Consider the following 12,347-nt stretch of genomic DNA (forward strand, 5'->3'; position numbering starts at 1 on the left):
ACCACAACATGGCTATACTTTAAGACTCTTCCCTTTCCCACAGTGTCTGCATTGCTCCAGCATTTATATTTGATGAAGTCTTTCCAAAAAGATGATGATGAAGTCTTTTCTTTAAAAGAACACCCCACATTGTGGTGGCAAAGACATAAATCTCCCCCACTGTCCCCAGAGCCTCTCCCTGCTGCATTATTATAGATTAGATGATTATGGAAAGGAAGATTTCAGTGTTTTATTTACCTGAACAGCATCATAATACATATTCTTGCCTTCTTCATCTGTCTTGTCTGACATCAGCCATGCCTTGAGCAAGTATTCATAAAAGCTATCCCCAAGCCCTCCAATGGAGACGTGATCTTAAAAGGGAAGAGAGAGATGGAACAGCAATTTCAGCTTCAGTCTGGGCAATAAAATACAACCACGGATTGAAACAGTGCATTTAATGATCTCCTACAACAGCCTTTAATAAATGGAAGCCTGGAACCTCAGGAAAAACTTAACTGCTATAGATAGAGAGAATCATTTCTTAAATTGCTAACTTTTTCATCAAGCTAAAGCACTGTAGTGCATTTAATATCCACAAATGCCACAGGAGTTCATGGCAAAGAAGTCAGGATTTATATGTTTAATATCTAATTCATGCAGTCTAGCCCACAAGAAAATGTGTTCATCCAAGTTCTTTTATAATCTGAAACCAAGGCAAAAAAACAAGCAGAGAGTGCTCTCTAATTTGATAAAGGCTTTTTGCTCTCTTAACATGCAGGCATTGTTTTTATTTGCTCCATTATTCACTACTGTTCCATTTAAGTCACTTCATAAAAAGAGACAAAATGTTTTAGCTGCTTACTGCAGAGCTGAATTTCAGGTTATTTAATGGTATTTCCAAATGCACACCCATATGCTTAAAAAGAATCCTACATTCTGGAACATCTGGCTGCTCTCGGAACTCAGGAGCGGTTCTGGAAGGCACAAAAAGACTTTGCCACATCTACAGAGGGTTATTGCTCTCACACTGCTTGGTTTTGCCTGATGCTTACAGTGTGAAGTGATTTGAGCTACAGATGCTGTGATTATTCAGCTCTACCCATTCAAGATGTGGCCCTGAAACGCTAGCACAAGTCAGACTGTTCCATGCCAGTTGCACCACTGAGGTGAACTTGTACTCACCTGCTGTCCAGGAAGAGAAAAGATTCTAGGTGAAAGCATAATGAGCAACCATGATTTCAGCACAGCTCCCATGAAATACTACAACTATATATCATAGTATCATAGTATCAGTCAGGGTTGGAAGGGACCACAAGGATCATCTAGTTCCAACCCCCCTGCCATGGGCAGGGACACCCCACACTAGGTCAGGCTGGCCAGAGCCTCAGCCAGCCTGGTCTTAAACACCCCCAGGGACGGGGCCTCAACCACCTCCCTGGACAACCCATTCCAGGGCTTCACCACTCTCATGGCGAAGAACCTCCTCCTCACATCCAGCCTGAATCTCCCCACCTCCAGCTTCATTCCATTCCCCTTAGTCCTATCACTACCTGAGATCCTGAGAAGTCCCTCCCCAGCCTTCTTGTAGCCCCCTTCAGATACTGGAAGGCCACAATGAGGTCACCTCGGAGCCTTCTCTTCTCCAGACTGAACAGCCCCAACTCCTTCAGTCTGTCCTCATAGGAGAGGTGCTCCAGCCCTCTGATCATCCTTGTGGCCCTTCTCTGGACACGTTCCAGCACCTCCACATCCCTCTTGTAATAGGGGCTCCAGAACTGGACACAGTACTCCAGGTGGGGTCTCACCAGGGCTGAGTAGAGGGGGAGGATCACCTCCGTCAACCTGCTAGCCACACTTCTCCTGATTATATATATATATATAATGTAAAGTATTTCTTTAGGTTCCATTCAACTGAGAACCTTAGCTGGAGGTTTTCTTTTTCAGTTTGGTGCTGCCTGGTAATATTAAGGGATTTGGCATTTATCCACTCTTCAGTGAAAGGATTCTGAAGTGCTTTATCAGGGCTACTCATTTGTAACTGTCCATTTTACAGTGAGGAAGGGTCTGCTAATTTCACCTGAGACACCCAGGACAGAGATGTGGTTGCATATATCATGCAGTAAGTCTACAACTGAAGGAAAAAGAACATAACCACACACCACAAAACTGTGCACATGAGAGAAAAAGCAAAAGACACCTGGGGTAATGCAGCCTTGTGAAGTGAGATGCAGGGGGTTAGTGGTACAGAGCTCCCACTCCCCAACACCTAACTCTGATCTTAGCTTCAAAGTTAGGGCTTTGTTGGTGGAGTTCAAAAGAAGAACACAGAGAATTTATTTTTAAACTGTTCAATACCTTCTCATCATGGAAAGCCTCCTTCTGCATTCTGAATAGGTTGCAAAGCCATGCAAATGTAGAAAACACACTTTTTTCCCCCAGCCAAACTGCATCAACAGTTTTTTAACTCCACAACCCTGTGGAATACTTCAGTTTTCCAAACACATCCTGTCCCTCTGCCTAGCAAATAATCATCATCATCAACCAGGTTGGAAGAGACCTTCAAGATCATCGCATCCAACCCATCAACTAATCCAGCCCACCTAAACAACTAACCCATGGCACCAAGCACCCCATCAAGTCTCCTCCTGAACACCTCCAGTGATGGTGACTCCACCACCTCCCTGGACAGCCCATTCCAATGGGCAATCACTCTCTCTGTATAGAACTTCTTCCTAACATCCAACCTAAACCTCGCCTGGTGCAGCCTGAGACTGTGTCCTCTTGTTCTGGTACTGGCTGCCTGGGAGAAGAGACCAACATGCACCTGTCTACAACTTCCCTTCAGGTAGTTGTAGAGAGCAATAAGGTCACCCCTGAGTCTCCTCCTCTCCAGGGCTAAGCAGCCCCAGCTCCCTCAGTCTCTCCTCATAGGGCTTGTGTTCCAAGCCCCTCACCAACTTTGCTGCCCTTCTCTGGACTCATTCCAGCAAGTCAACATCCTTCCCAAACTGAGGGGCCCAGAACTGGACACAGTACTCCTGGGTGATAAAGGGCTTCTCTCCCCACCCCATTTCCACTTTTGAACAGGATATATGGAATTTCTGGAAGCACTACACCTTTTACCTAATTAAATGTTCAGGATCCAAAAGGAAAAGAAGCTTCTTAAGAAGAATAAAAGAGAGAGAGAACATTTTCTGTGATGGAAGGCTGATCTTTGAACAGCAGCATTTAAATGACCTTTATGGTTTCCTAAATAAATTACCATAGAAACCTCTGACATTTGCAAACCAAATAGCACAAGCAGGGTTTCATCAATAATAAGCCCTGTTATTATATACATTATTGCAGCAGACAAATCCAATTGACGCACGCTGCAGCAAATCACTGTCAGTTTACTGTCAAAATAACAAGGGCTAAATGAATTTACAGGAACAATGGCAGCCATCCAGCAGCGTCCTTCACAGCTACAGCATTGCTAAGAGAAGCAATCCTCACAAACTATTCTTCCCTCTCCACACCACGTGTGAGAGAGAATACCTCTGTCTTGTACCAATTAAGAGCCTAGGGCTTCGCTTTACTTTTCTTTTCTTCCTGTTGTAATCAACTGAAAACAGCCTAGAAAGGCAATCTCAAGTAAGACTTCTCCCAAGCTGATTTACTACCATGGTGGTGGTGGTGGGGGAATAAATAAAAACCAGTGGCTGCAAATGAAGGGAATGGAGTTGGAAGATGCAACAAGATTGAATTTGTTGTGCTGCTTCAGTATGCTAGGGGCTGACCTGCATCAACCTCTGTGTCCATCTGTGCAGGAAAGGATTTCACAGGGGCTGGAAGGGACCTCGAAAAATCATCCAGTCCAACCCCCCTGCCAGAGCAGGATCACCTACACCAGATCACACAGGAATGGCATCCAGGCAAGTTTAAATATCTCCAGAGAGGAAGACTGTTCTTTGGCAACACTACATGCTGTAGGAAAACAAAGCTGGTTGAAGCTGTAAGTTTTTGTGTGCACACTCACAAAACCCTGGCATTTAATGTGAAGGAAGAGTATACAACACAATTATATTAACAATAAGGAAATGGCCAAGACCATAAGGGAGAGTAAGCATTTGACTGCTTGAAAATAAGTAAGGCAGAGCCATTCATGGTGTCAGCCCCTAGAAGAAGCTGCCTTCAATGCAGTTCACCAAAAAGCTGAGTTTCTGTGGCTAACTGAGGCTATGAAAGGAGGTAACTGGACCTATCTCACAGATACCCAGGTGGCCTTCAAACCAAACGCTTCCAGTGGGAGGGTTCAATGCTTTACAAAGCCGTGCTAAGCTCACACGGGTATCAAGAGGGCACACATCTGAGGTCTGTATACATATGCTAGAGTTCAGACCACCATGTCAGCAGCAGTCAATGGTTATTCAAGCTGAGCTGACACAGACCTTGTAGCACCATGACCCGAAGGAAGCCTCAGAGATCAGATGACTAGAGAGCTTTCTAAACTGATGGGCACACTTCCAATTCACAAAGGGGAAATGGCCTTAGCATTGATGGGACAATACAACTGAACAGCCCCACCTTTTTGGACATCTTTTTAACTGGGAGTGTGACACAAAGCATTTAAAAATAGGTTTTATTCAAAAGAACACTTGTTCTTTGCTTTTGTGAAAATGATCTGATCTATCCAGACTATGGCCAGTCCCACAAGAACTCCAGAGCTTCACTCCCACCTTAGCTGCATCCTAATCAAACTATTACATTCAAACACTTCTCCAGAAGCTTTCCCTCTCTTGCATTGCCTGAGAGTCTACAGGACTATCTTGGTCTTTTCAGACCAAGACAGTACCCTGTGATTGTCTTCTTTCAGTAATGTAGGGAGGGAAAAAATACAAGAGCAATGAGTCACGTGTGCTGGGAGCCTGCACCTAATGAGGAAAAGTGAAAACAAGAAGCAAGGTCTCAAGAACTGTGATTGTGCACACTCTGCTGGCTTTGAACACGTTCTGGAGGTTGGAGAAGGCAAATATACAAACAGAAAAGGTTTGGTCATCAGGAAGAGGCTAAGAAGTTCACATACATCAAACTCTTTTAATGCTCTTTCCCTTCCCACTTTGGTGTCTCCAACAATGGTTCCATGGGGATTTATGCCATGACACAGTCCTGTTTAGTTTGTATCCTCAGTTGCCCCCATGAAACTTCAACAGAAATCACAGCTGGCAGTAACTTGAAAGACTTATTTTGATTTTTTTTTATCTTCAGTGGAGCCACACCACACTAAAAATATGGAATTTGATTCAGGCAAGCTGATAATGTTTCCTTAAACAGCTGCTTCAGAGAGCACTTGAGATTTCTGAATAAAAGTCTTTTGTAGTCTACAAATTCCTTCCCAAAATGATACATATTCAGACATTCCCCTGCTTGCACAAACCATACTGGAACATCAGAGGAAAGCACATTAAGCTACAGCAAGTAGGGGATCTTATCTTCATATTTGGGTTCTTATCTTCATATTTGGGTTATCATCTTCATATTTGTACTATTTCTTACATGGTATAGAGCCTCAGATATAACGTGAGGTTTTACACTTTGTAGAAGTCCTACATAGCCAAAGCCCAGACAACAGTGACTGAAAGAAGTCAATAACTGCAAAGAGCAGACTGATGGATAGCTCACAGCACCAAAGAAGTGATCTACTTACGCTGGCCCCATTGGCCACTGCTGGGATTCAGGTAGTTGGGGTAGAGGCCTTCTGGCTTATCCAGTCGAGTTAGAACTTTCCGAATGTTCATCACCTATTGGAAGGGCACAAGAGACAGAGCACTGAGCCATTCTCTCCCTCAGATAAAACAGGATCAGTACATAAACCAAAAAGTGTAAATATCCCTAAAAAATAAAAGAATCCTCTTATTCAACACATAAACCTGAATACCTCTGTGCAACCACGTTACAATTAACAAAGATCCTCTAAGCTGCTATCACCACACAAACAAGCTCCTCAGGAGCTCCAGAGGATCTGTGCCAAGTGTCAGTAATGAAACATCTCAACAGAAACGAGCTCTAAAGTTCAGGACTTGCCACATGGAGTATCTTGCCCCTCCAGATGATGCTGAAACTCATGGGGATGAGTTGCATTAACTAAACTCAGCTACTTCAGCATTATACTCCTCATATCATCAAATCAGAAGTAGCATTCAACACTAAGCCAATCACCTAGTTCAGATGCAGAAGTGAATTGTAAAGCATTGCTGCCTGGAAAGGAGAGCTTCATACAAGCAGCTTGCCTGCCAGGAGCCCATGCACCTGCCAGCACTGTCAAGGAGCCTGCTACAAATGAGAGGCTCGGTCCAGATGTGCTGCAGCTGGAGTCATTCAGCAGCACAATCCAATGCCAACATAGCAACTTGGGACAACAAAGACAGCACCACAGACCAGAAATCATAACAAGATACTGACAGTTTCATTACACCACCTTGAATGCCTAGAGAACAAGTCAATTAGCTGCAGAGATAAATTAGCTCACACCAAGCCACAGAAGGATCTCTGCTGGGGTACACAAACTGCCTTCTGCATCCCGACACTGCACTGCTCACAGCCATCACCCAAATGCAGACTGCAATGAGTCCTAGACCACATTTAATGAATTCTTCCATGAGGACTTCCAGGCAAAGCTTACTTCACTGTTTCTTGTTCTTTATCAAGCATAGCAGCCCTGGAATGGCTTGCCTTGGAGGGCTGTGGAATCACAACCTCAAGAGGGTTTGAAGAGCAGCTTACATGAACAGATTTCTTGCAGCTATAGCTCGATGTCACTTTGGGAGAGAACCATAGGCTAGGATTTTTAACTTGTGCACTTTTATCACACTTGGATGGTCTCTGAATACAGCAGAGGCTATACATTAAATTACCACACATGTCCAAAATAACTGAGTTACCCAGTAAGTTTGTTTCCCCACCTCCAGTTTAGATTTGTTCAAGAGAAATTGCCTTCAAGTTCACCCCTGAACACATTAAAACCACTAGGCATGTGTTTCACAGAATTTATCCCAGTGCTGCCAATACTGTTGCAGCAAAGTGACTTGGTCCTTAAGGTTTGGTCCAACTTCCATTCATCTGAGATTTGACCACTGGTCTTAAATTCACTGCTAAACATCTGGAGTATCAGTATTAATGAGATTAACAACAGATCATCTAAGTTTGAGCTAACGTGGGGCACTTGTAGTCCGAATACACAATTAAATCAAGTGGAAGTTTAAATGAGGAAGATAAGAGAAATGAAGATAAATGATCCAGTGCATTATAAAGAATAGGACTCCCTGGCTACACATCAAAAAGCCAAGCAAAATTGCTTAGGTGGGAATTGAGGGAGGGAGAAGAGGAGTTGCTTTCCATGACTCGCATAATAAAAAGTACCCAGAAGCTGTTATCCAACCTGGGAAGAGTCACTGAGCACAACAACTACTTGGTCAAAAGTTGACTTTCTGCTTTTTCAGCTGACCCCCAAAAGAACGTTCAAGAAGTATTTCTTAAAGGTCAGTGCAAGGGAAGGGCTTTCTAACCTCACTGACAGCACTGACATTATCCAGCATTTCTGAGATGAAACTGGCTGAAACCACACAGGGTAGCTGTGGCGCTTTGCTTTGCATGGCCATCACAGAGGATCCCCAACATACTGTCAATTATTGTTTCCACCACATTTGGAGAAGCACTGAGGAAAACTCTATGGTCTGACTGTTTAATGGGATACTAATTTAGAGCATAAACAGAAATTACAGGGTTTATGGGGCTGGGTAAGTATCACAGAACAGAATAGAATTAACCAGGTTGGAAGAGACCTTCAAGATCCAACCTATCATCCAACACCATCTAATCAACTCAACCATGGCCCCAAGCACCCTATCAAGTCTCCTCCTAAACACCTCCAATGATGGTGACTCCACCACCGCCCTGGGCAGCCCATTCCAGTGGGCAACCACTCTCTCTGTGTAGAATTTCCTCCTAACATCCAGTCTGAACCTACCCTGGCGCAGCTTGAGACTGTGTCCTCTTGTTCTGGTGCTGGTTGCCTGGGAGGAGTAGTTGTATCACAATGCCTTTGGAACAGACTTTGGACTTCGTAATACAAACCCACACCAAGGTGATTAGGGAATCACCTCGAAATTATCTGCGTCCTGTGACAAATAGTGCTGAGGAAAATCCAAATGACTCCCCAGAGATACTAGTCTCCCAAGAGGTGATTTGTCTCTTACACCACCATTTTGACTGAGCCATCTAACCTTTTCAGCAAAGACAGGGTTTCCAGAGAGGTGACTCAAATGAACGAACTCCAGATGCAAAGTCCCAAATTCTGCCAAGATGCTGCTGCCGCCAGAGGCCCACGGCCAGTTCCGACCGATGCCACTGCAGGGGTGGGAAGAGAAATACAGAAGAAAAAACAACCATGAGCATCTAGAAGGCACTGCTAATAAAATGTAGGAGGTAGTAGATGCACTGTTATCAAGAAAAGATAATGAAAACGTTCTTAATATCGGCATAAGAAATCAGGCTGTGGCAGCCATCTATGACTTGACCACAGGACCTCAAGTTACTTGGGGCCACTGCTGCTTTGGCTTAAAAATTGCACCTTGCAACAAGCCTGTCCTTTAGCACAGGAACAGCTCCATCACATGTATCACTCTGGCAGAGTTTCACTGTACCATACCACATTTAAAGACATTACAAAGCCCACTGAGTAGGGGAAAACATTCTCATATGTCCGCTATTTTCCCTGTATTTAACACAGCACTCTTACAGTCTAATTATTCCTTCTATAGTGCAATTGGTTTAACTTGAAACACTGCATATATACAGCACAGGCTTTAAGTTGAAAGAACTGTAGGCACTAAATCCTTCTTAACACCTGAGAATTAAATAAAGTAGGATATGTAGGCATTGTCTGTCCAGGCACACTTACCAGGATCAGTAACTTCAGTTTTAATTAAGACCTAAAGATATTTCACAGCAAAATTAATCTCAGGCTCTGGCTGAGAGTAGGAAAAAGCACATTTATTGATAAATGCCCACTAGAAAACTAATGCTGGTTGAGATGCAGGATGAAAAATCTGCTAAACTTTTATTAGATAAAGCTAGGGGAGTTTCCCTTGAAACCTCCAGCAGCAATATTCAGCAAACCCCCTGAAATCAAAGCAAAGCTCTCCAACTTTCTGGAGCACGAAAGTGAATCAGGAGATACTAGACCAGCATATTATCATCATGAATCTTTGACACAAACACACTGATCAGGTACTGGAATGTCGTCTTTGTTTTCAAGCTGTAAACAGCATAGCCTCCCCCCCCCCCCATATATATATGGAAACCAGAACATTCATTTTACTTTTACACATGATGTGGTGGGTTAACACCCTTTTCTGAAAGCAGAAAAACAAAGCAGGGTAGAGGGCTTGCGGGTACTTTACCCTCCCTGCAGGGCGTTTCCCCCTGGCAAAGCTGAGTCTGTTCCACTCCCCCCTCCCTGCCCAGCTAGGGTATAAAATGCAGGACATCATAGCTGTGGGATCTCCTTTTGGCTCCTGCCTCTGCTGGATGAGAGCTACTGCAGCTGCCCTCCTGCTCCTCAGCCACGTGGCCGGACCTGATCCTTTTCCCTGCTGCCTCTGCGCCTCCTCAGAGAAAGACTGGTTTTGTATTGTTCTTTTCTGTCCCACTCCCATCCACTCTTGTTCCTTGCCCTTGTGAACGTTTTCCTGTTATTGTCATATATATTTAAAGAAAAATTCTTTACCTCTCTACTTCCAAGCCAACTCCAGATTGTTGTTTAGTGGATTTGCTCCTTACCCCTTTTTTTTCTTTCTTTCCCTCTCTGTTTGGAGGAAGGAGGTGGAGGGGAGGGAGTGGGGAAGAGATTGTCAGCCTTTTCCCCATTTGGGCTTTTAACTCCCCGTTAAGGCTCAAACCACTACACATAAGCAGCCAAACTGCACTTGCACAAACATGAAACTCAGACATTCTTCCCCAGGTGAAACGTGACATGAAGCTCTGGCCAGCCTGATCTAGTGTGGGGTGTCCCTGCCCATGGCAGGGGGGTTGGAACTAGATGATCCTTGTGGTCCCTTCCAACCCTGACTGATTCTGCGATTCTATGATTGTTAAAAAAAACCCAAAACAACAAAACAAAGCAAGGAACTTCATCTGCAGTTCATGGTGGAAGTCCTCAGTTGCACTAAAATTTCTTCTTCAAAAGGTCAAGTACTGTAGCTGAGGTTCAACCAACACAATGAAATTAAGATTCCATTCATTTCCCTACTAGCTATAGGAACAGGTTATGTCGAGGTTTCTGCCACACACAACCACCTAAAAACATGTCATTAAACTTTAACAGCAGAGTAAAGGCTGAAGATAAAGAGCACCTTTGTGTTCTACTTAAATGTCACATCCTTATACTGTGTGACACCTTTGACTGCCTGGCCTTGAGCTGACGGCACTGCTGGAACTCACTTGAGTGCTACCAAAAATAAACCCAGCGTATTACCTATTGATAGGGAGGCTCAGATTGTCCTGTTTCTGAAGTGACATAGCATGTGTCAAACACTCCTCCTAGCTATGCTATAGGTTTTCTTTTTCCTGGGCCACAAAGCAATGAAGTGACTCAGTTTATCTGAGTGTTGACTGGAGGGAGAACTTTGTAGAGCAAAAGCAAAAAGATCATCAGATCAGGCTCCCCTAGCTGACCATAAAGGTGCAAGTGACTGGCACTCATGGAAGTCCTCTGACGCAGGTCATTGCAGATTGATTCCTCCAAAGGAGAGAAACATTTGTAATCATTGTAGAGGCCAAATTCCTGCACAGGCTACTGACTTCTAGATGAAGTCATTTTATCTCATTTCCCAATTACCCAGACTAAAACACGTGACTTAACACACAGCTGGTAAAAAAAAAAAACTTGCCCCAAAACCCCAAATGAAGTATTTCAAGGTTTTGAAAAGCTACCATGTTAGGGCACAGTTGGAAGCAGCCCCTTTGTTCTTTCTATTATATTTCTGGGAGAAAAAAGAAGTGGAAACAGAGCTGTTCCTGCAGCAAGGCATCAGCCACAGTGTCACAGTATCACCAAGGTTGGAAGAGACCTCGAGGATCATCGAGTCCAACCTGTCACCACAGACCTCACAACTAGACCATGGCACCAAGTGCCACGTCCAATCCCCTCTTGAACACCTCCAGGGATGGAGACTCCACCACCTCCCTGGGCAGCACATTCCAATGACCAATGACTCTCTCAGTGAAGCCACACTTAGCAGAAGATGTCATTAAGTCCCCCCACATTGTGCTCCACCGAAACATCTGCTGAGAGCAACACAACCTGTCAGAACTTTTTGATGTACTGCATTTTGTTAATCAGAAAAATTCCCAGGCATGCCTGTTGAGGAGTTATCTGCATGCAGCAATATGTTTTACCACGAGTGGATGATCCTTCTTGATTAAGATGGTTTGGAAACTATCAACTTACATTCTTTACTCTTAACGCATGAGAAGTAGGAAGAAACACCTAAGCTGCACCTGGATACTATTCAGTGCAGCTTGTAGTGGTTTCAGTTGGGACATCAGGTTAGGAATAAAATAAAAGCATCAACATGTTTCTGGCAAATCTCAAAAAGACTGTGGCTAACTGCTGGTTTAGTGTCAGGTGGGTGCTCTAAGACAAAGCTGCTCAGCTCATTTCAACAAGTGGTGGAACCGGAGAATAGCAATTCAGAGCCCTTATTTTTCCTTGCTGTCATATTTCATCTTTTGGAGCAACACAACAGGTAGCTTTTCCATATTCCTTCATGCTCACTGGAGCAGCTACAGCATTTTTTTGGTTGCATCCAACTCTCTCCTCATTTTAAGGTGACAGTTAAGTGTGCACAGCTATGCAGACAGCTCCTGAAGAGACACGACTAGACCCCAGGAGATGCTCAACAAAGCTCTCAGCATACAGAATGAGACATGTTTCATATTCTGATTCTTTTTAACCAGGGAGAGTAGGCTTTGGCTTTTATTCAACTAGCTCTTGGCTTAAAAATAAAGAGGAGGCTCCGAGGTGACCTCATTGTGGCCTTCAAGTATCTGAAGGGGCCCTACAGGAAGGCTGGGGAAGGACTTCTTAGGATCTCAGGTAGTGAGAGGAGTAGGGGGAAATGGAATGAAGCTGGAGGGGGGGGGGAGATTCAGGCTGGATGTGAGGAGGAGGTTCCTCACCATGAGAGTGGTGAAACCCTGGAATGGGTTGTCCAGGGAGGTGGTTGAGGCCCCGTCCCTGGAGGTGTTTAAGACCAGGCTAGATGAGGCTCTGGCCAGCCTGATCCAGTGTGGGGTGTCGCTGCCCATGGCAGGGGGGTTGGAAC

The 12,347-nt window shown here is 44.3% G+C and overlaps 1 protein-coding gene across 1 annotated transcript in view; it reads right to left on the reverse strand.

The window, feature by feature from the left end:
• The window catches only part of MAN1A1 (mannosidase alpha class 1A member 1), a 142,350-nt gene that overhangs the window by 19,763 nt on the left and 110,240 nt on the right, over positions 1-12,347 (reverse strand). Inside the window, exons 6-8 of the mRNA XM_068162309.1 lie at positions 8,244-8,367; positions 5,669-5,762; positions 238-353 (exon numbers count right to left, since the gene is read on the reverse strand). Of these exons, the coding sequence (XP_068018410.1) occupies positions 238-353; positions 5,669-5,762; positions 8,244-8,367 (334 nt within the window). The remainder of the gene's footprint in view (positions 1-237; positions 354-5,668; positions 5,763-8,243; positions 8,368-12,347) is intronic.

This window comes from Melanerpes formicivorus, unplaced genomic scaffold, assembly GCF_026170545.1.
Source record: "Melanerpes formicivorus ecotype bairdi unplaced genomic scaffold, bMelFor1.0.p_v2 SCAF_63, whole genome shotgun sequence".
NCBI lineage: Eukaryota > Metazoa > Chordata > Aves > Piciformes > Picidae > Melanerpes > Melanerpes formicivorus.